This window comes from Gouania willdenowi, chromosome 6 (assembly GCF_900634775.1).
Source record: "Gouania willdenowi chromosome 6, fGouWil2.1, whole genome shotgun sequence".
Lineage (NCBI taxonomy): Eukaryota > Metazoa > Chordata > Actinopteri > Blenniiformes > Gobiesocidae > Gouania > Gouania willdenowi.
Window position 1 is genome coordinate 9,148,189 of NC_041049.1, and position 24,996 is coordinate 9,173,184.

General features: G+C 37.1%; 1 protein-coding gene across 3 annotated transcripts in view; it reads right to left on the reverse strand.

Moving 5' to 3' along the window:
* cacna2d1a (calcium channel, voltage-dependent, alpha 2/delta subunit 1a) overlaps window positions 1-24,996 on the reverse strand; it is a 132,678-nt gene that overhangs the window by 22,967 nt on the left and 84,715 nt on the right. Inside the window, exons 22-35 of one of the 3 annotated variants that reach the window (XM_028448506.1) lie at window positions 24,486-24,562; window positions 21,455-21,463; window positions 18,788-18,796; window positions 18,026-18,086; window positions 17,295-17,401; window positions 12,311-12,395; window positions 12,075-12,137; window positions 9,980-10,098; window positions 9,074-9,145; window positions 7,706-7,773; window positions 7,569-7,607; window positions 7,427-7,498; window positions 2,342-2,494; window positions 1,223-1,275 (exon numbers count right to left, since the gene is read on the reverse strand). In XM_028448506.1, coding sequence (XP_028304307.1) covers window positions 1,223-1,275; window positions 2,342-2,494; window positions 7,427-7,498; window positions 7,569-7,607; window positions 7,706-7,773; window positions 9,074-9,145; window positions 9,980-10,098; window positions 12,075-12,137; window positions 12,311-12,395; window positions 17,295-17,401; window positions 18,026-18,086; window positions 18,788-18,796; window positions 21,455-21,463; window positions 24,486-24,562 — 987 coding nt within the window. The remainder of the gene's footprint in view (window positions 1-1,222; window positions 1,276-2,341; window positions 2,495-7,426; window positions 7,499-7,568; window positions 7,608-7,705; window positions 7,774-9,073; window positions 9,146-9,979; window positions 10,099-12,074; window positions 12,138-12,310; window positions 12,396-17,294; window positions 17,402-18,025; window positions 18,087-18,787; window positions 18,797-21,454; window positions 21,464-24,485; window positions 24,563-24,996) is intronic. The other 2 variants (XM_028448507.1, XM_028448508.1) reach the window with 2 other exon arrangements.

Here is a 24,996-nt window from a genome sequence, read left to right on the forward strand (position 1 = left end):
GCCCGGGGGCCACATGCAGCCCTCGATCTAATTTCACGTGCCCCCCAAAGAAAAAGTAACGCTACAAGATGACAGAAAGATACACAAAACAAAAGTAAGAATACATTAAAAAATACGAAGAATTACAAGATTGCAGGAAAATACAGTAAAAGACAAGAAAAACAGAAAATACTCTAAAACTACTTCAAAAAGGATCAAAACAACAACAGTAACACACAAAATTACTCCAAATAACACAAAACGACAAGAAAAATATACAAAAAATGTACAAAATTACAGAAAATGAGAACAAAAGTTCACAGAAAAACAAAAAAATTACCCAGCATACCCACAGTACTAACAAACAAGCAAAACGACAACAGAAATGCACAAAACAAACATAAAAATACACAAAACAAAAGTAATATTACATACAAAGACTTACAACATTGCAGGAAAATACAGTAAAAGACAAAAAAAAAACAGAAAATACTCCAAAAACACACAAAACTCCAAAAGGAACAAAACAACAACAGTAATACACAAAATTATTCTAAAAACATAAAACGACAAGAAAGATAAGCAAAAAATGCACAAAATTACAGAAAATGAGAACAAAAGTTCCCAAAAAAACAAGAAAAACTAAAAAATTACCCACAGTACTAACAAACAAGCAAAACCACAACGGAAATACAAAAAAATTACTCCCAAAAAACAATACAAGTAAGAATATATACAAAGAATTACAACATTGCAGGAAAATACAGTAAAAGACTAGAAAAATACAGAAAATAGTCCAAAAACACACAAAACTAGTTCAAAATTACTTCAAAAATGAACAAAACGACAAGAAAAATACACAAAATGACTCAAAAAATATACAAAATTACAGAAAATTAGAACAAAAGTTCACAGAGACAAGAAAACCCACAGTACTAACAAACAACCAAAACAACAAAAATACACAACATGACTTAAAAAAACATACATTTTACAGAAAAAAACCAAAACAGTCAATCATAACAAGTCAACAACAAACATACACAGAATGACAGAAAAACACAATTATTACTATAAAAATTCTTTGTTGTTTCCTGTGTTAAAGCTCAGATTGGTCATTATTCTAAATGCTGACATGAATGTTGATAAAGTGGCCCTTAGGTCCAACAAACACGTTTTTGTGGCCCCCGCTGTGATAGTAAACCACCTGTGATGTAAACCATGTTGGAAAGAAGGGACTCACCAGGCTGCAGCTGTAGCCCACCATCCCAAACTCAAAATATCTGCTATTGTAGGCTGTGAGAGGGGACACAAAATAGGAAAAACCACAAATTGAATCTATTAGGAATAGTTTAAGAAATCATTTAAAGTCACTTTGAAAACGTCCTGTTTATGTTTACTGCGGTTGTCGAGGTTTGGCCACGCACAAAGAAACAGCGTAAGGTTTTCTTTTCCGCTTCGCTCGGAGGAAATTAGCGTAAGGATCCTTCTCGACAGATGCAAGAATATTTATGTAAACAAGGCAGCAGTGAGAAAACAAGCGGTTTGAATTAAAAAAAGGCCCGACATGCTGCTTTGATTACGCTTAGCATGCGAGGGCCTTGTTTTTTTTGGTGACTCAGCGCTGCTCTCTCTCCTGTCAGCGTGGAATCATCAAGGAGCTTCAACTGACCGTGTCAGAGGCGTCACTTGCACTTGACGACGCCTTTGATCACCTAGAAATCTGCATCCTTCATCCCACCTCGGCCAGTCAGGCATGTATCGTACGCGTTTATGATGATTACAGGCTCACTTTTGCCAATCGGAGTGAGGAATGTCAAAAAGCATGGAGCAATGGAACACTTTTATCTTTCTTTTTTTTTTTTTTTACAACGTATCAGCCCATTAGCGCTAACAGTGATGTAACCCTTTCAGCATGGGGAGAAATTCATCAATATCGATTTAAAGTCTGCACGCAATTTGCATCATTTCACTGTAACTTGTGCTTTTTACGTGTGACGAAGACCAGAGTCTGTTTCTACATCACTCGCTGTGTTAGCCAAGCATGCTGGAGCACCTATAATCCTGTTACTGTTACTCTCTAACGCTTTCACCATACCTTCTGCTTCCCTTCTCATCTGCTATATCAGATTTATGGCTCCCCGGTGTGCGATGGGCTGTGTGTGTGTGTACGTTAGCGTGCGTGTGTGTGTTTTTTGGGACCATTTAGAACAGTCAAATGGCTGCAGTTGGACCTCAGCTCATGTTGGAAACTGAGTAATGAGTAAAAATGTATGGATATCAGAAGGTGTGAACATGCAACTTTGCACGTGTGTGTGTGTGTGTGTGTGTGTGTGTGTAATCTCTGGCTTCTATAACTCACCACATAGACGGAACGCAGTCCTGCAGCCGCCTTGCCCTCTTTCTCGGGGTCACACAGCGACTGGTAGTCGTAGGTGCTCTTAGAGGTGAACAGGGACGAGTTGACCAGAGTTTTCATCAGGATGGGGTCGATGACCCCGAAGAAACGTCCGATCTGGAATTAGAAAAAATAGTCACACTTTACCAGAAGTTTTATACATGAGGCTGACATAACGCTGTCATTAGCGTGAATAAAGTGTCATGGAAGGTTGTCATTAAGTGTTGTTTGCTAAATTATGACACCTTTGGAGCTATGTTGATGTCAATTTATTTTATTTTATTTTAAACTGTTTTTAAGTTGCCATTTACATGATCAATATCAATCAAATTAAATCAAACATTATTCTGTATAATTTTAACAGTATAGAATTTATTACACTGTATTGTCTTCAATGGCTCCTTGTAGAGTAAAGGTTGCAGACCCCTGGGTTAGGGTTAGGGTTAGGGGTAACGTGATTAAAAAGTGCAACAGAAAACATTTAACATTTTTAAAAATCAATAAAAACATTAAAATAAGCAGTAACATTTAAAATCAACAATATTGTGATTATTTTATTAAATAAAATAACACCAATGAATTTAATTCAAAATAAAATATCATCAGGCTCTAAGTAGAGCTACATTTATGAACTCTATAACAGTACTGTATGTTAGCCACATGGCCATTAACATAATAGGTAGAAACCCCAACCTCAACAATGTAATCCCAAAAAATAATACTTTACTCAGTAATGGTTGGGTCTAGAAACGTCACAAATTACTTCTTTTAAAACGTAGTTATGTAGAAATAAAATTACTGATTTAGAAATATACCCAAAAAAGTACAAGTACCCATAAAAGCAACTCAATTATACAGTAACATGAGTACTTGTACTTTTAATGACATAAATTACACAACACATGGGCTCCAGGATCTAGGAAAGCTTTGACTTTAAAACCTCAGAAGGGAAATCATTTGTGAAGCAATGTCCCAGTGAGAGATGTTTGAGATGTATATATGAGCTAAAAAACCCAGCAAATCCACAGCGTGGATGCCTGTGTGTGTGTGTGTGGGGGGGGGATTTCCTCCATATTTCTCAGTTCGTGATAGGAAACTGTTAGGAAAACGCACGCATGAGCAGAAAGTGTTTGCAGTGGATCCGTAGACGATCGCACGTTGTAAATCAGCCTTCCACCTGGGTGATAGACTTTGCTATAATCTGATTAAAACCGTCCACAAGGCGGCTGTAAATTTGCACTCGGAGGAAGTAGTTTGTCTCGCCATCTCGGAGGTGTGACAGGACCGTGTGGATGGAAGTGTTGAAGTACTTGTGTATCCAGGAGGGATTTTGCACGGCGAGTTCTACCTATCTGTGTGTGTGTGTGTGTGTGTGTGTGTGTGTGTGGGTGAGATCACTTTAAACAATACAAACTATCGTGTTCCTTTTAGTTTGTAAGGTCAGCGTAACAAGCCGTCCTCTATAGATCCATTTGTCTTTACTCTTCCAGCCCCAAAACCCCCCATAAATCCTCTTCACTATAAGGTTAAAGTTGGCTTCTCGTCTTTCCTGCTTTAATAACACAGCTAATGAATTAAAAAGTCACAGGCCGAGGCTGCACACTCCCCCAAGCTTTCAGGGTGAGGGAAACGTTGCTGGTGCAGGAAACAATGATTGAGGGCACACGGCCTTCTCCAAACAAGAACCCAGAGTTTTAGTGCTGCTGCCAAACTTCAGAGGGCCACTGATTTATCCTGAGCACAGCCAAGCCTGATTAGGAGGGAGGCCTGAAAAACATTTACTCAGATGACAGCGGGGGCCCACAGTTAGCAGAGCATGAGACAACCAGAAGGTACTGGAAGGAGGTCGATTTCTGTCACTGGGTTAGTGGAAGTCTTACTGGATAGAAGACACTCAATGATGACTTCTTTCACTGTAGATAAAAGCTGTGTTTTTAGGCCGCGCTACCGCACTCAAAACGCCACTCACTTTGTTCTTCAAGTCAAGTCAAGTCAAAGTGTTTATTGTCATCTGTACAGTTAGAAACACGTTTCCCTGTACAATGAAATTCTTGCTTTGCCGACCGCCAGTGAATGCCTACGTAATAAAGGAATAAATCGAGATAAAAGAACTATAATAACGAACAGTGGCATGCAACACTGTTACTCAACAAAACCTGAACATTAAATACAAAACACCTGTACAATTAAAAATACAAATATAAATATATTAACTATACAGAGGAGAGGTGATATATACAATGGTATGTGCAAAAAGCTGTTTCATAATAGAAAGACATGGTGTTAGCTGTGCATGGGCGCATCTAAAGTGCGAATGCAGGTGGTGTGCAAAGTTCAGTGGAGAAGGGGGGGGGTGAATGAATAGTTCATTAGACTCCGATCACTTATTTAGGAGTCTAATGGCCGAGGGGAAGAAGGAGTTTTTGAGTCTGCTGGTCCTGCATTTCACACTTCTGTACCTCCGGCCTGAGGGTAGAAGTGTGAACAGTCCGTGTTGGGGGTGAGTGGAGTCCTTGATGATGGCGGCAGCTCTCCTGTGGACTCTGCGCTTGTAGATGCTCTGCAGAGAGGGCAGCGGAGTCCTGTGATCTTCGTAGCAGTCTTCACTACTCTCTGCAAGCGTTTGCGGTCCATGACAGTGGTGTTGCCGTACCACACGGTGATGCAGCTGGTCAGGATGGGCTCAACAATGCAGCTGTAGAAGTTGCTGAGGATCTTTGAGGACATTCCAAATTTCCTCAGCCTCCTCAGGAAGTACAGCCGCTGTTGAGCTTTCTTCACCAGCTGTGTGGTGTTGAGGGTCCAGGTGAGGTCGTCTCTGATGTGGACCCCAAGATATTTGAAACTGCTCACCCTTTCCACTTCCAGCTCCTGGATAGACAGTGGCTGATGAGGACGCCTCTCCTTCCTCATGTCCACTTTCAGCTTGTTGTGTACACTATTAAAATCAATACTTCTCTGTCATTCGTGAAGGGATCGGCTTGATCTTTGGTAGGTACAATCTATGGATGTGTACGCATTGATGCGCAAAGCCCGATTTTTGTTTTGGGGCCCAGGAGAGCCCAACGGGGCCCCAAAAGAAAAAAACCCAGAAAATCGATTTTTCATTTATTTGTGAGTCAAATATTACGACGAGTGGTGGTACCGAATCATTGGCACATATCAATATATAAATGGGGCCCATTACCTCATACGTGTCACAAGGATACCAGGTGGCCCCCGGTGGCCCCATTTTTCAAATGACAACTCCTCCTTTAGTTCTCGTTAGATCAAAATGCAGTTTGGTATGAATACTATGAATGAATATGATGAGATGCTCGGAGCCCTTTTTTTTTTAAAATGGGGCCCCGGGGGCCTACCCCACATTTCTGAGTATTTCCAAATTTATGGGAACATAGTCATGTAATATATCGTTTCAAAGGTAATTCAGCGTAGATTCTGATTATGCCTCGCACAATTCGATTAGGGGCCCGAAGGGCTCACCCCACTTTTTTAGGCAATTTCTATTAAAGTCGTTTTGTCATTTATTTGTGAGTCAAATATTTGGTGGTACCAAATCATTGACACATACCAGTATATATATACGTATATACGTATGTGCCACGGGGGCGCCAGGGGGCCCCAGCTTTCAAAGGACTACTCCTCTGTTAATGCTCATTGAATCGGGCTGTAATTTGACATGGATATTCTATGAGCGGATGTCAAGAGAAAAGGGGGGGGGGGGGGGGGGGGGGGGTAACTTTAAGAATCTACTAGCCATGCTGGCTAGGGATTTAAAAAGCTAATTTAATTTAATCCCACTATTACAATTGACTTTTGCTATTAGCTGAGAATGGTGGTTTGTTTTGGTGGATTTGAGAGAACAGTGAATCGAGAGGTATAGTGAGCATTGAGCAGCTACTTAGCATAGCATAGATTGTTCTTTTGAGATTTTAAAGTATAGAATAGGCGTGTCTTAACTGCTCCAGGAGCCACGCCCATAATCAAGAAATCCTTTCAATTTCCAGTCTAGACACACACTCCCAACTTGAACTGAGGACCAGAAGAAGCCTCTTGGATGAGAGTTTTAAAGCAAAACTTAACTAAAATACAAGTCAACTGAGATTTTAGCAGCTTCATTCTAAAAGTTTGCCAAATATTCAATTAATTCCCCTCTGACTACCAATTATTCATCATTTTTCATGCACATTAAACTGATACGGAGTCTAATTGAGCAACCTAACTAAGTTTTTGCAGTTTTTTTGTGCTATAGTGGGCAGTAATTGTATATATTCAAAATAACTTTAGATCCAATACATCGTAATAATTGGTTAAGCAATTCATAATTAAATACACAGATTAAAGATTGAACTCATATGGCTTCTTAAAGCCGATACCAACGACAGATAAAATAGGGATCACATGTTTTTAAAATGTATGTATACCCACAGGTTTTAGCTGATGCCTTGATTATGGGCGTTGCTCCTTGAGTAGTGAAGACACGCCCAGTCAAAGCAGCCCCGCCCCCCACAGTGCTGCACAGTTGGAGCTGTCAATCAATGCTCACTGAGGGCTGTGAGAGGAGGAAACCTAATCCCTCCTCCCATCTTTTATAGGAGGGGCGGGACCGACAGTGATGGTTAGTGATGTCACTAATATAATCTCAGCCAATCGTAAACTGCAATAGCTGGCGTTCAACCTATAGAGGGCAGTCACACTGACATTTTACGACTAAAAACAATACATTTAAATACTTTGTCTAAAAATGTGAAGAGTGAGACTAGGATCAATAAACTACATTACTTCATACCTGATCATGTATGTATTTAGCATAAAAAAGGTGGTTTTAGGGTGTACTTACACTTTAAATGTTTATATTCGTGTGCCTCTAATAATAATAAAAGTATCCTAAAATAAGGATAGTTTGCATAGGTTGGTATGTCATTTTAAATCACAGTTTTTGCAGCACTAACATCAATTAAATAATGTAGATTTCAGAGCAATTTAGCAAGAATCATTTTTCATCTCCAACCATAAAAAGCTGAATATCAATAGAAAGCAAAGGCCCACCTGACTGATGTATTCGTCTCTGTTGGACATGACCAGGAAGCCTCCATCATCCAGGATGATACAGTCTACGTACTGGAATAACAAACACTGGATTCATCAGATGTTTGATCTTTTTATTCATAACCAAAGCTGCACCACTGACCTCATCATTTCTCTGACAGCCGCAGATCTCATCGTTGCACTTAAATCACAAGAAAAGCAGAGTGACGATTGGTTGGAGTCGGATCACACAGTGCGTGTTCATGCCTTTACGCTGTTATGCTCATAAGATCCACTCACATTCGTCTTGTACGTGGTGTTGATGAAGCTCGCCATCCACGTACTGATGTCCAGCTTCACACCCACCACTGGGAGAACACAGAACACACAAGGGCCAGACGTCCTCCATCATTTGGGACCTTCATGCAAACTTTACACTCTGAACTTAAACAATGCAAACTTGGCAAGAGATCACAGGCTGTGGGACCAGTTGATGTGTGGTTTGTGTATGTGTGTTTGTGTGTGTGTGTCAGATGGAGAGGAGGGGAGAAGACAGACGGTCAGTGGTGGTCATTAAACGTGTAGCTGTGTTTGAAACTCACAGGTACAGTACATGACAACGATCTAATCTGTGAGTGTCCGTGTGATCACAGAGCAAAAGACGAGACACATTTTTACATCAGACATGGTCTAATTATGAGAAAATAATGACACTAAATGACTCAGAAAACACAGAAAATGACAGAAAATACAAAAACCGACAACATACACAACATGTCTCTAAAAAACAATGCAAAATTACAGAAATTGGTCAAAGGCAGTACAAAAACACACACAACTACACAATATATATCCAAAAATTACATTAGAAATAACCAAAATGACTGCCAAATCACACAAGGAGAGTACAAATATACACTAAACAACAAAAAAACGCACAAAATGACACAAAAGAGCCTAAATTACTTACAAAACCCACAAAGTCAAAAAACAACAGCAAACATACACAATATTACTCCAAAAACATTCAAAATGATAGAAATTGCTCAAAGTAACAATAATTTCCCCCATAAACACACAAAAGGATTACAACTTTAGAAAAAAGAACAGTAAAACACACAAAATGACAACAAAAATACACAATATATCTCCAAAAACCATCAAAACTACTACAGAAATAAACAATGACCGTGAAACACACAAGGCAAGGACAAATATACACAAAATAACAAAAAATGCACAAAACAACAAAAACACCCAACATGACTTCCAAAACACAAACAACAACAGCTAACACTCAATTATATTGAAAAAAAGATGTAAAATTACAGAAATTGCTCAAAGGGACAAAAAAATGCACAAATTTTCCCCAAAAGCACACAATTACAGAATAACATACAAAATGCAAATACACAAAACCATTACAAAAATACACAATATGACAAAACAAAGGGAAACTAAAAAAATACACAAAGCAAAAACAAAAACTCATAAACTCCTTTGTGCTTTTCTGCGTTAACGCTCAGACTGGTATTTATTTTAAATGCTGCCAGAAACGTTTTTAATGTGACCCTCGGAGCAGATAATCACATTTTCATCTCAGGTTTATAAAATATTTGTGTGTGTGTGTGTGTGTGTGTGTGTGTGTGTGTGTGTGTGATTCCTTACCTGCAGGTTTCAACATGAATTGGTCGATTTTCAGGTTCACTGCTTTACTAATAAGAACTGAGTCATCGGTCGCTGTAAGAAAGAACACACAGTGTAACATTACATCTCATCACATGATTACAACACGTCATGTATGAGTGGATCAATGTGTTTTATCTGACTTCTTTTTTTTTAGTCCTTAACAATTTTAAAGCGGCTGGGGACGATAACTAACAAATATAGATACATAAAAATGAAATAAAGACATAGCAAAAGCCTCACAGATCAAGAAACCGAAGGTATTTTCTCTGAAAAACGGGGGAATTTACTCACAAACAAGATTGTTTTTTGAGTCCATAACAAACAAATGCGATTGTTAGCGACTTGAAAGCTTCATGCATTTTATTGTGGGACGAGGATTCCCACTGTTAAGTTACATTTTCTGATATTTAGGGCATCTTTAGACCTAATTCTTGAGTTTCTTTGTTGGATAATGAAAGTATTGGAGTGTTTGTAGTCACACTATTATCAGTAGTCAAAGGAGTTGTTGACAATCTTGACATATTTCTTTAATGCTTAAATCTTCAGACTGTACTAAATAACTTAAAACAAAGTTACTAACTCGCAGATGACTTATTATTTTTAAAGGCTTTGCTGTTATAAAGGAGATGTTTCTTTATTCAAGCTTTATCGGGTTCTGAGATTAAGCCACTTTTAATAAATCTTGTAGTTAGAGAATGTAACCTGACACAAAAACATACAATATTAGATGTTCAATTTTATAAAAAAATATTAACATTTTGGTCGCCTTTTTAAAGGTACGGCTGAAATAAAATGCAAATAACTGTGCAGAACTGTTTAAATAAGATACACCTAGAGGTACGTGACTAATGCTAAAGCTGGTGCTCGCCCATGTGTGTTACGCACAGCTGTTCTCCTTGGCTATGAAGGGGGTTGGAGTGAAGATGTACAGATCATTGTTCAAACTCCGCTTGTAAAAACTTGATTCATACGTCTCTGCCTCTTCTTTCCAGTACAGCCCAGCACTGTCAGAGACATGAAATAAACACAAAGATTATTCATTTATGTAACGTTCAACACATCCAATGACCTTCTGGGCCTCCATAGATATATCAACATTATTCAAACTTCTCTTTATATTTGCTGACGTACACAGTTACCTAGAGTAAAAACCTGATGTAAGTTTTGGTTTTGTGTTTTCTGTTCATTCTTTGAGGGAAATGTCTAATGAAAGCTTTCTTTTATTGCAGCTAAAGCAAATCCTCTTCATTTTCTTCCTCAGACTTTGTTGATAAAATGCATAGAATAAGTAGATAAGGGATGAGCAATGTTTATTACAGTGAGGGCCAAAAAATAATTAGATCGACTAAGTTAGCAATTAGAATAATGAGCAATCTGACCATGACGACAGGAGATGTTTGTTGTTGTTTTGTGCATTTTTTGTTCTCGTTTTGTGTATTTCTGAACTTATTTTGTGTATTTTAGGAGTCATTTTGTGTATTTTTCAATCATTCTGTGTATTATGTTGTCATTTTATGTGTTTTGTAGTCATTTTGTGTGTTTCTGGACTAATTTTTATACTTTTGTTGTCAATTTGTCTATTTCCGGAGTCATTTTGTGTATTTAGTTGTAATTTTGTGTTTCTGGGCTCATTTTGTGTATTTTAGGAGTCATTTTGTGTTTTTTTCCTATTTTGTGCATGTTTGGTATTATTTTGTGTATTTTGTTTTCATTTTAATGCATTTTGATGTCATATTCTCTGTTTCTAGACCCGTTTTTAAATTTTTGTTGTCAATTTGTGTGTTTCTGGAAACATTTTGTATATTTTAGGAGTCTTTTTGTGTTTTTTCAATCAATTTGTGGATTATGTTGTCATTTTATGTGTTTTGTTGTCATTTTGTGTTTCTGGACTAGTTTTTTGTAATTTTGTTATCAATATGTCTATTTCCGGAGTCATTTTGTGTAATTTGTTGTAATTTTGTGTTTCGGGACTCATTTTGTGTATTTTTGGAGTCGTTTAGTGTATTTTTCTATCATTTTGTGCATATTTAGTATCATTTTGTGTATTTTGTTTTCATTTTTTTGTATTTTTGTTGTCGACATGTGTGTTTCTGAAGTCATTTTGTGTATTTTAGGAGTCCTTTTGTGTATTTTTCTATCATTTTGTGTCTGTCATTTTGTGTGTATTTGGTATCATTTCGTGTATTTCATTGTCATTTTGTGTATTTTTGGACCGGTCTTTGGATTTCTTTTGTCAATTTCAGTGTTTTTGGAGTCATTTTGAGAGTTTAGTGTATTATCGTTTTTTGTGTGTTTGAGTGAATTTGTGTGTTTATGAGTCATTTTGTCTCCTTTCATCACTTTGTTATATCGCATATTTTTCCATCATTTGTGCATTTTCGGCGGCATTTTGTGTGTTTCTGGAGTCATTTTGAGAGTTTTTGATCTCATTTTGAGTATATTTCCACCAGGGTGTCTGTGCTCTCATTTTGTGTCCTTTCATCAATTTGCTATGCTGTATATTTTTTCATCATTTTGTGTGTATTAGAAGCCCTTTAGTGCACTTATTTTTAGGGCCCCACATGGCCCTGAGGCCACCAGTTGACCTGTCACAAGTGAATAATTGGTGTTTTTCACTCTTGAAGGAGACTTTTTTGACTTGGTTGATAGACTTCATTCACATGTGTCTCATTGGATGTATCTAAACCATATCTTACTCAAAGTGAAGCCCTTTGAAAACCTTTCTGAGAAGTTCACCAAAGCTTTGAAACAAGGATCCATGAGCTATACTTTGATTAGCCTTCAACTCCGTGACTCAAACACTGAATAGATGCGTCTTTCAGATGTGAAAAATGAATTCAGCTGAAACAATGAAACATAAAACACAACTTGGGTAAATTGCGTCTCTTCCTGCGGACTGCATCATTATTCTTTATGGGATAATCCCAAACACATTACCTACTTTTTTTGTACAATCCCTGCAACGTCATTGGATGAATACCTTTTGGGGTAGACTCGTGTGATCCCTCCATCAGTGGCAACAAATCTGGCAGAGACACCATTCCTGACGAGTGGAGAAAATAAAGCCATAAAGCACAGAGTTACAGAAATCTGGAACGTGCTTTATTCCTGCTTCCACTGACATTTACTGGTGACCCTGAAAAACTTGAAGCACATGTATTCCATTTTTCCGCCTGGACATTCATTATGAAAAGCGATTACTGGAGCTTCACTTACTGCAGTCCGACTTCTTTCCAGATCTTGATGAGATCTGAGGTGATGCCAGCATCCAGGAGTAACCGGTTCACGAGCTCCACGTTACCTGAGGAGCCAGGAGACAAGATTTATCCTCCAGATTCTCAGATTTATGAGTGTATTTTTAGCTGTGGAACAAGTGTTTCAGGATCAGAAATCTAGTGGATGAACAACTATTTAACCATTAACATATGCATATATAGAAACATACAGAATTAAAGAAATAACTGAAAAACAAGAAGGATAAAGGTGGAAAATGTAGTGTTGGGCAAAGAATCAATATTTTAATCTAGTTTCTATACTTTCATCACTACATGCAACCATTCTTTTAACTGCTTTTATTTACATTAAATGTTGTCTTTTTATTCAGATTTCTGCAAATGATCCTTTTTTTCATATTTTAGTCTCTTACTGTTTGGTTTGTACAGCACTTTTTTGCAGCTGCGGTTCATTTTTAAAGAGCCCTATGTAAGGCTGGGCAATATATCGAGATCCAAAATGTTCAATGTCCAAAAGTTTTCTATTTTGGCAATATAGACAATTATAAAATCGCTGTTATCGATAGAGTTTTATTTTGTAGCTCATTTTATATTAAAATAATTGTGTTAGGAGTCCCTACTTTCATTACTTCTCAGACCAGCATGAAAAGCACAGTTAGATAGATTGTTGTGTGTGTCCTAACCCAGACCTTCATCTAGATAAGCCACGCTACAAAACTCACTCACATGTGCTGTCCCCAATAGGAGAAAAAGCCAAAAGTGGCACATATTGTGTCAGTGTGGCAATTTTCATCAGCAAATTTAACCGAGAATTGTCTTTCTCTAGTGAGACTTTATTTGAATTAACAATGTCGACATTTATATCGTATATCACCATTTTGCGAATAAATATTGAAATATGAGTTTTGGTCCATATTGCCCAGCTCTAACCCTGTGATTAAAATTGAGTTGAAAAGTAATAATCACTTGATTTTCTGTATTTAATTGTATTGTCCAGCTTAATAAACTATCCTAAAGTATTAATAAATTCAGTAAATTAGTCATTTTATCACCGCTCATTAAGTATTGGGTAAAGGAAATTATGGATTAATAAGATCAAACCAAGTTGACAAATCTTATTCACAGAGATTATTGCAGATATTGCAGAAAAAGTAATGTCGTGCTTTTGATGAAATAAAAGTAACAAATAAAGCCTGTGGTGTTGCTGGTAAAGGTGTAAATAAAAGGTTTTCATAGACTTTTGACGAGACCGCATGACAAATTCAACAGATAATAAAAGCCGCCCCGGCCTTTCTTTTGGGGTGTGCCCTGCTTTTCCAACCCTTCGACGACCCGCTTCAGTCCATTAACATCGAGGCTCTTCGATTGCACCCCCCAACCCCACCCTCGCCCGACTTTTATGACACACCACACACATCAGAGAAAGCAGCTGGTGTAACACTTTATTTCTCCGCCTCCCCCTCCTCACACGGTGGTTTTCATTAGGGTTTCTTTATTGAAGGCAGCCCAGGAATTCCTAATGTACTTCTTCGCCACTGCAGTGGCTTAACCAAGCAAAGCATGTAACGATGACCGAGCCGCCATGGGCCACATGGGCCAGACCCCACTTCTCTCCCTCTGGGCTCTCAATGAACTCCATTAAACTAACATCCAATCATGGTGAAAGTTGTTATTAAATTGAGGGAAAAGTTTTGTTGGATTGATTGCATGGAGACGATTGAAGGGTTTCTTTAAACGTGAACCTCAAATTAAACTATGAAATGTATTAGAGTGTTTTTTTTCCCCCTATAAATATTTTTATTAATTTGTATTATGAGCCTTTTCAAAGTCATTTAATTTTCAACTAGAAAATTTGCATTTCCTGAAGAAAAATGCAAGTGAGGATGCAGGTGCTGGCCTGCATCACGCTGCATTAGCTTAGCATTAGCATTAACATTAACTAGCATTAACATTAACAATAGGATTAGCTAGCATTAGCATTAACTAGCATTAACATTAACATAAGTATTAGCTAGCATTAACATTAGTAAAATATTAGCATTAGTATTAGATAGCATTAACCTAGCCTTAGTAAAATATTAGCATTAGTATTAGATAGCATTAACCTAGCCTTAGCATTAACCTAGTAATAGCATTAGCCTAACATTGGCATTACCCTAGCATTAGCATTAACCTAGCATTAAGCTAGCAATGACATTAGCCTGGCATTAGTATTAGTCTAGCGCTAGCATTAACCTAGCATTAGCATTAACCTAGTAATAGCATTAGCCTAACATTGGCATTACCCTTGTATTAGCATTAACCTAGCATTAAGCTAGCAATGACATTAGCCTTGCATTAGTATTAGTCTAGTGCTAGCATTAACCTAGCATTAGCATTAACCTAGTAATAGCATTAGCCTAACAATGGCATTACCCTTGTATTAGCATTAACCTATCATTAAGCTAGCAATGACATTAGCCTGGCATTAGTATTAGTCTAGCGCTAGCATTAAACTAGCATTAACACTAACCTATCATTAGCATTAATCTAGCAATAGCTGAACATTAGCAATAAGGTTGAAAAAGTTGAAATGGGTTGAAGGTAGCTGAACATGTTAAAGGTTAAAATCGGTTGAATAATGGCTTGGGATGAAGGGCTTAAAAGTATAAAAAGCTGAAATTTCTGATAGAAAAGAATGGGAAATAAGAAATGTAATAAGGTAAAAAGTTAGAAGTTACAAATTATACAAGTACAAACAAATCTTGGAAACCTTCTGAATTTGGATAAACAGTGTAGGAGGAGTTAATGACAACGGATAACCATAGTGAGCCTTCTGCATCCTCACTAATTATACTCATACTTAGGGAGCAATTCAGTCTAACTTGTTTTATACAAACATAGAAAACAAATGTACAAAGAAAAGCATTAACAAAATTAAAATAACCCAAAAATACCCCCCCCCACCAAAAAAAAATAACTAAAAATAAAAAGCGCAAAAAAGACACACAGGGCCTTCTCTTAGAATTTAGGAGGTAAACATATCTACATATTGTACGTAACTGCAAGATATTCAAAAATTAGTTAAGACGTTAGAAACATCCAAGTCCTTAAGAAAGTCAATAAGGGCCCCCAAATATTTTTGAATATATATTGCTTTGACTTATGGATGTATGTTATCTTTTCCAAAGGTAAGCTAGACAACATTAGTTTTAACCATTGAGAGTACGTTCATATTTTTCCAGTTTAAAGCAATACATCTCTTTGCAATCAATAAAACTATTTTCTGCTTTAGTTTATCCGGATAAAGAGACATTATGAATAATTTAGAATCCAACGTAATATGTTTTAGAATGATCTCTTCAATTACATTTCTCACTTCTACCCAAAAAGGTTTTATTTCACTGCATTCCCACATACAATGTATTAACGTACCTTTTAAGCCACATTTTATACAAATGTCTGGTATGTTTCTATTGTACTTATTCAATTTCACTGGTGTTCTATATGTACACATTAGCCATTTGTATTGTAATATCCTTAGGTGACCATTAAAGGAGTGTTTTAATAAAGATCAGGGAACGCTGGTTTTTCTTCTTCTTTTTATGCCCCCCAAAATCAGTGATACATATCTGAGTGTATTCAAGAAATGGCAAAGATGGTAATGCGTTGGTCAGATGTTGAGGGAGAAGGTCCACCGGCCCCTGATTTGTGTTTTATTGCTCTGCTCACGCTCTTGGCTTGACGTGTCCTGCTCTTTCTCACAAACACACAGTAATTGGATGAGGTCGAGCGGCTATAGGTGGGGTGTGGAAGGCGTATTACTGGTGAACGTTGGGTGCGAGGGAGCGCGCGTGTGTCACATCTAAGCCGACGTGCCTCACACATGTGCAGCCAGCCGTGTGATGGTCAGACTTTTGGAGTTAGCATCAAATAGGTAACACGAACACGGGGGTTCCACATCACAAAGCCTTGCCAGGTCATGCACACCAAAACCATCCTGCCAGACCCCGTATTTCACTGCAAAGAGAGACCTCTGGGGATAGCTTATGGTTGGCGCGTTTCCATTTTATGTTCAAGTGCACACCTTAACACTGAGCCAGATGGTTGGGGTATATTCCCATAAACAGAGAACAGCTTTTTTTTCTTTTTTTCTTAGAAAGGTCCAGTATTATGCTATTTTTCACCCATCTCCAAAGTCATAGTATTTGAGGTTTATTTTCCCAAACTCGCCTATTTTCTGGAGTTTTAGTCCTCTGAAAAGTCACTTTCAGACTTCTTCTAAAAAAAAGGCTGTTTTTGGGCCTTCATACATATGCATGAGTAGGCGTGTCTGTAGACACAAACTCTACGCCACAGCTTTATTACCATAGCGATTTTCTTTTGCTATCCACACACTGTTATTGTTTTCAGCCAGAAAACTGCACATTACAGTAAAACACATGGTTATTTAAGTGGCTATTGTGATTGTAATTCTGACAAACGCTGCTTCAGTGTGTGTTTATCACAACAGCAGTAAATCATTAATATTCACTTCCTTCACCTCATCAACTCTTCTAACCACAGGAATAGTCCCTTTAAGGTGGTAGTCCATTGTTTAGTCCTATTGCTGCATCGCATTGGGTCACAAACATGTCAGATCATGTCAAAAGCAATATGAGGCGATATAACGGCTGCTAAAAGCGAAACTGATTGTGAGCGCTCACGCTGTGCTTCAGATTATCTATGTACTTGAACGTAACAGTCATAAGGGGGAAAAATCCAAGTCACCCATTTGGAGCTGACTTTTTAACAAAATGTGGAATAACAAGGGAGGGATTTTTCAATTTTGGCCTTCTGAATGAGGCTAAATACATTTCTATTACTGTAGCAAAACCAATATAATGTGATTTTTTAATAATACTGCCCCTTTAGACTATAGCTCAACCAATCAGGAACCATTGGTGAGAAATGGCATCATACAGTATATATTCATTTCAAACACTTACACATGGGGTTGTTTGGAGTCTTTGTGTCGATGTACGTGTTAAACTCCATGAGGAACTCAGTGTTGTTGGTGTTCTTGCCCGGTGGCTTTAAGTCCTTACAGTAAACCCTGCAGAAAAAACACTTTTTATACAGTTGCACAAACTCTCAAAAAGTTACTAAAATTAGTTCAATTACTTCTGCTTTTGTAGCCTTCCCTATTGAGAATTGGCTTTATATTTGATGTAAATCTCCTAGTTTTTTTTGGGGCGGAATACAGATTTCTGTATTAAAAACATGATTTATTGTCACTCAGTATCATATACTTCCAAAATTTCACATAATTTGTAACAACTAAGGGTCCTACTTCAATCTGAAAAAAAAAATAGCCATGTAGGTCATGTAGAAGCTTAAAAAAACATTATTTGTTATGGGTATGTGATTTTCGGAGAAGAGTGGCTGGGTTTTAAGAGGTTAACTAACGTTAATGAAGGGACCCTTATTGTAAAGTGCTACCAAATTGTGAGTAGAGAGGTATAGTGAGTATTGGCCGAGTAGGTAGTTACTAGCATAGTATAGATTTTGTAGTACAGACTGGGCGTATCTTAACTGCTCCAGGAGCCCTGCCCATAATCAAGGCATTTTTGAACATTTCCAGCCTAGACGAACATTAGCCAAAACCTCAGGGTTTAGTTACCCTTTTAAGTTGAAGACAAAATAGTCAGTATGTATAAAAAAATTAATGTTGACTCACCTCGGTGCAATGAACGTATAACCATATTCATCAAACTTGTCAGCCATCAGGCTTTCAGAAACTGAAGAGAGAAAAAACAGTGAGCAGCCTGAACACAAAGGTTTCACTCTATGCAGATGAGATGTGACTCTACCTACAACACCTGCTAAAACCACTCTAAAACCCAACATTTCATACACTGATGGCTTCAACAGATACAACTAGGGCTGACTGTTTAACAGATCAAAGCTTTGCAAAAAAGAAAGGTTGGTCCAAAGTAAAAAATTCAAAAAAAAAAAGATCATTTGCTTTTTAAGGCTGCAGGCATCATTCAAGTTGATTAAGTAATGCAAATGTTGCAAAAAAGTTTACAGTTTACAAAAATACTGTATATAACACAACAGAGCAGTGTTTTCTTCAGCTATGAGTCATGAACTAAAATGAGGCAATTTTCCTTTGGGTTGGTAACACAGAATGACTAACTGTTCACTATTCCAATCCAAAAGCTTCATTTATAAGAGTATGATGTTCAATTTTGATGCCAAAGTTTTAAAGGTTCAGTCATTTTATCAGTAGTTCATAAATTTAATGATGTTATGCAGGCAACTGGGGGAGCCAACAAATTATTGTTTTGGTTCTTAAGCTGAAAGAGTTTAAAGATGTTATAAAACATGGAGAGAAAAAAAAGGTAATAATAAGTTAGGGTTGAATAAAGACTGGGCTGGGTTAAAGACCGACACTTTAACAACAGGAGGAGAGTGATGAAAGGAAAAAAGTACTTGCCATCTTTCCCTGGAGTGGAAAAAATCCCAGCAGAGAAAAAGTGAGCGAACAGAGACCCATCCCCCAGGGTGGGAAAAGAAAAAAAAGACAGGGGGAAAACCACAGGGGTTAAAAGTGACAATATTTTATTCACAGAGCGAGTCCTGAATAGAAATATTGCATTGTACAACAATCAAAGGTTTCCGGGTGGTGGATGTAAATGGAGAACAAAGAAAGGCTTAAACTGTGGCTGTTTTTAGCAGTAGTATTAGCATTCTGCGAGTGATATGCTCAATGTGTTCCATCATGTATTTGCATTATTATCATAATCTACATGAAAGTGTTGCGACCGCAGCTCATGGTGTTCCATTGAGACTAAGAAAAGAAGGGGTGCAATGGTCATACTTGAAGAATAATAACATCCAACTGGGTTCCTTTGATATTTGTTCAGCACTTACGAATCCATCAAACTATTTAATAATGATGGATGGCAAAGGGATTCAAGCAAAAACTAATGATTATCTTCTGTACTCCCTTTTTAACCAATACAATAATGTTCCTGTTAGTTTTTGTTTATTGAAAATTTAAGGGGAACAATGGGTTTAAAATGGATTATTAGTCCCACACGGAAACCCAAATTTCCAGACTAACAGACGTGGAAAATTGCAACATAATATTTTCAACTCCATTCACTTTTTTTTTTTCTTCTTCTGACATTTACATTACACAATGACTCTCTGAGAAAGAATGCAGACACAAGCCAAGACTTAGCTTTTACTTTAGCCTCCATGGATAACAATGAACTGCAGGCAAGTTTGATGGAGTGCCCACAAACAGCAGGAAGACGATGACTAAACACACGGTGAAAGACAAGGCTTGGTGTGTTAAAACAGTGGTTCTCAAATCTGTTTTTGGCTCAAGTAACCCATTTGTCCGACTAGAAATATATAATTTAGAGAATACTGATGGAATAAATGAGTGATAAACATTTTAGAGAATTATTATTATTTTTTAAAAAAGTGGAATGAAACAGTATTTAGATTTATTTCTATTGTTTTTTTTTATCATTTACAGTCATTTCCTGCATGGTGTGGAACCAAGACTGACTCTTATATTTTCAGTTCATATTCTAATCAAGATCATTTATAGCAGACAGGCAACTGGTGGCCCGGGGACCACATGTGGCTCTCTGTCTAATTTTGTGCGGCCCCCAAAACAAATCCCCAAAAAATTGTATTTCAAGAATATGGAAGGAATATAAAGCCCGACATAATACACAAAATAAATCCCAAAACACACAAATCATCAGCAAAATACACAAATCGACAACAAAATACACAAATGGCTCATAAAACACAAAATGGTAACAAAGACAGACTCAAACCGTTAACAAAATTGCAAAAAATGTCAGAAAAATACAAAAAAACAACAAATAAATACAGAAAGTGACCCCAAAAATGCACAAATCTACAACAAAAATGCAGAAAATAACAACAAAATACACAAAGTTACACCAAGAACACACACACACACACACACCAAAAAAACTACACATAATGACTCCAATAAGACACAAAATGATTAAAAACTGACAAAACAAAAAAACCACAAAAACAGAACAGTCATTATTCTAAATGCTGACATGAATGTTGATAATGTGGCCCTCGGATCAGATACAATCACATTTTTGTGGCCCCCGCAGTGATAGAGTTGCCCATCCCTGATTTATACCATTATTTTGTGTGTTTTTGGAGTCATTTTGTGTATTTTGTTGTTGTTTGTCTGTTCTTTTTATTATTTAGTATATTTTTCACTTATTTTGTGTGTTTTTGTTGTTGTTTTGGTGTAATATTAATATTAATTAAATTATTCTCTGTGTGTGTGTGTGTGTGTGTGTGTGTGTGTGTGTGTGTGTTTTTGTTGGTGTCATTTGGTTGTTTCTTATGTCGTTTTGTATGTTTCTCTGTTATTTTTGTGTATTATGCAGTGACCTTGTGAATTTTTCTTTCATTTGTTGTCATTTTGTGGGTCGCTGGTAATAGTAATTTTCTCTCTCTTTTTGGTGTCATTTTGTGTATTTTGTTGTTGATTTTTCTTTCAGTACGATTATCATTTTTGACGAAAAATAAACTTTATAAAACCCCATATTTTTAATGCTTTCATTTGTTTTTTTCCCCTCTCTCTCTCTAGAACCCCCTGTAGTGTCATCGCACACGTACCCCCATTTGAGAAACACCGTGTTAAAAGAAACTCTGTCTGTCATTAGGAGTTGTTTAACAAGGTTATAAAAAAAGAAAACTGACAAAAACAAAGGCAGACACGACTCACATATTTCTCCTTTATAGCTTCACCTTTAGGTAACACAAACATCCTGTCCTCTGTTTCTCCAACTACACTGAAGTTACAGCCAAAACCACATCTGAGCGCCACTGCAACAGGTGGGGGGTATAAATACACACGTGATCGGTGGGCACGCATTGCATGCGAAGTGCTGGTTTGAAAGCAAATTTGATGCAAAAAAAAAAGTTGAAAGAAAGCTTGTTATTAATCAGAAGCTGGAAAAAGTGGTCAAGACCAATTGAATTCCAAAGTGTGTAAACAGAAACAAGGTTACATCCAAAACATGCAGGTGGTACGAGTACTCGAGTGTAGGTTCGGGAGGATAAAGCACAAGAGGAGAATACTTGCCCAGAAATGCTGCGGTGGGTTCCAACACAGCAGGACACAGAGGGAGGGACACCATGAGGATAGAGGGAGTTTGGCAAAAAGAGCACGAAAAGAAATAAGCAAACAGGCTCACACAATATTTTATTCAAATGATCATTGAATAATAATATTGTATATAAAAGGAGGAAACACTTGGAGTGAACAGCTGGTGGAAAATACACAAGGTCATCGGGGTAATTCAGGGTGAGTGTGATGACGTACAGATCTGTTTTTCCGGGAAAAGGAAAACTGTTTGCGAAAAGCAAAGTTAGAAGACGGCACCTGGAGTTACCAAACCTCTAGAAACATTTCAACTAATAAATCAAATTTGGTGCTACTTTCTTCAATAAGCCTGAAAAAAACCCAAAGATATAGCCTTGTGTAATTAGAGGTAAGGGTTTGAATCCAGGGGTAGGGACTTTCCCACCATTGGTCCAAAAACATGTATAAAAGCTAAGTTAATGACTCCATATTTCCTTGTTAAAGTGAATTGTGAGTAAATGGGATAGTCCGTCTACAAGTGTAAGTCCTGTGATACACTGGTGTCCAGTCCAGACCCAGCAAATCAACCATTATAAACTGGGAGAGTCCGACCACTGTGATGCTACACTAACATAAAGCAGGTACAGGATAGAAATGAAACAACAACTGTTATGCCAAGATCAGTGTTTCCCAAACTTTATTGCCCCATGTGCCCCTAGCCTTTATTTCTTACCGCAAATACCCCTTAGCTCCCGTTATACATTATTTAATTGTGTCTGCAGGCTCGTCTAAACTCTTTTCTATGTCTCGTCCAACATTAACCTGGAATTTACCTTTTTATTCATTTATAGCTGATGTTTTGCTTATTTTAGAATTAGAATTGTACCTTTTTGTTATTGATAGATGAGGAAAAAAGTCTGTGTGCATGTAAAAAAAAATCTATAAACAAACAAATGTTTCTGTGTACCTCCTGAGAGGAGTTCAAGTGCCCCTAGGGGTACATGTACCCCAGTTTGGGAACCACTGGCCAAGATCTACTGATCTTCAAGTTTAGCATTTTCAGTGCTAAAAATAGCTAGGATTTAACCCAGTATACCTTTATGTAAACAAGTTTTTATTGGCCCTAAATTAAAGAATAATAATGATGTAATATGTGGTTGCCTTATATCATGTGTCAAACTCATGGTCCGGGTGCCAAAACTGGTCCTGTGGAGCATTCAATTTGGCCCGCAGGAGAAAGTAAAAATGTCATCAAATTGTTAGCACTGTCTTTGCTAGCACCAACAATTGATAGATTTTAAGACAGTAAGAATAAACGTTGAATAGCTATCATTACAGCTAACTATTGTTAGCACTGTCTTTGCTAGCACCAACAATTGATAGATTTTAAGACAGTAAGAATAAACATTGAATAGCTAGCATTCCAGCTAACTATTGTTAGCACTGTCTTTGCTAGCACCAACAATTGATAGATTTTAAGACAGTAAGAATAAACATTGAATAGCTAGCATTCCAACTAACTATTGTTAGCACTGTCTTTGTTAGCGCCAACAAATGCTTGATTTTAAGACAGTAAGAATAAACATTGAATAGCTAGCATTCTGGCTAACTATTGTTAGCACTGTCTTTGTTAGCACCAACAAATGCTTGATTTTAAGCTTGCAAAACGATGTGCAAACTAGGGCACAATATGTTGAAATTACTCATTTTCCCACATAAAATCTGTGGCCCACTTATGATCAAGCTGCTCAGTATTTGGCCCCTGAACTGAAATGAGTTTGACATTACTTGAACAAAGCTAGCTATTATTAGCACTGACTGTTAGCACAGAAATTGGTTAGATTTAAATAAGCGTTGAATAGCTAGAATTTCAGCTCGCTATTGTTAGCATTGTCTTTGTTAGCACCAACAATTGGTAGATTTTAAAACAGTAAGAATAAACGTTGAATATCTACGCTCTCATTCCAGCTAGCTATTGTTAGCACCAACAATTGATAGATTTTAAGCGAGCAAAAATATTATTGAATGGAAACCAGATTAGCTGCAACAAGGGAGTATAGACTACTTCTTGGAAATGCATATGTAGTTGAAAAATTATCATTGTTTTTCAATGTGGGAATAGTTGTAGAACTGCATGTATTGATTTCTCTTGTTCTTATTCATTCTTTGATTCAAACAAAGATTAATACTATTTCCTGGGGAAGATTTCACTGTCTTTGAAGGCTTTAATCCATTACTTCATCTGGCAAAAACAGGATTTCCTGATCATTAACAAATCTTTGTAAAACAGACACACTTATAAACAGTTCTGTCAGTTTAATAGTAAAACACAGAAACTGAAACGGCAGAGCTGAGTAAAAATCCCTGACAATTTAATATTCCCTTTTCCTCAGACTGTTGAATAATGACTAAAATCCACCGATTGGCACCAGTTAAACATTTGAGCTGAAAACAGTTTCTTCACATCAGTTTAAATCAATTTCATTTCACAGTTAAAATCATTAAACGGTTTCAATAATTTTGCTCACAAAAAGGAATTTAAAACCGCTCAAAGGTTTGGAAACGGGCCAATATACTGAAGTTTTTTTTATAGCGATGGACTGTATAACATTTGAAGCAATGTTTCCGTTCTGTTTAGCTTTGGGCATGACTATGACAGGTTACAGTACAATCAATGGGAATAAGAATACGGTGGATGCAGCCAAACAGGACTGAGCATGAACATGGTGACATGTAGACACTAGTGTACATCAGAGGTAGAAATGACTGTGCTTTATAGGACACTGGGGCCTTCACTGAGGGTGGGTTTTTGGTAGAAATGCCTATGGGTGAGAGTGTATATATGCTGAAAGTGATAGATGGGAAATATGAGACTATAACAAGTGTTTCTCAGACCATACATGGAGCTTAAATATAGCATTAAGGACCAGTACCAATCACATGCTCCATTTGTCCGTGCATGTGGAAAGTAAACACACCCAAACAGAAAAAGGACGGTTGGTATTTGAACATGATTTAAAATGACACTTACACTTTGCTTGGGTGATTGTGTCGCCGATCGTGGCTCGAATGTAATGCAAACTGTACTCGGGAAGGGCCAGGGCCAGACTGATAGAGGAAAAAACCATATTCAGGAGGACAAAATCAGCTTAGTGTCACTGCTACAAAGAGTTGTTCAATGTAAATAATGCAAATAGGTGAAGGGTTCAACTTCCAATGTGCAAAACTCCCACACATCTCAATGGAAAACGTGAATAATAAACATATTAATACAATGTTTCAACAACTACATATAAATTAAACTGTTATTTAGTTGTAATTTAAAAAATAAATTCACTAATTTGTTAGAATTTTAAAGATTTGTAGAATTTTTTATCCGGAAAATCAATCAAACAATAAAATGTTGTTTTTTTAAAGGAGATTGTATTGGTTTTTAATTAGAAAAATATATACAAACTAATACTGGCAATGCATTGTTATGTATACTGAAAAGAAAAGATTAATCAAGTATTTTTTTCCACTCTATAATGTCCTATAATTCT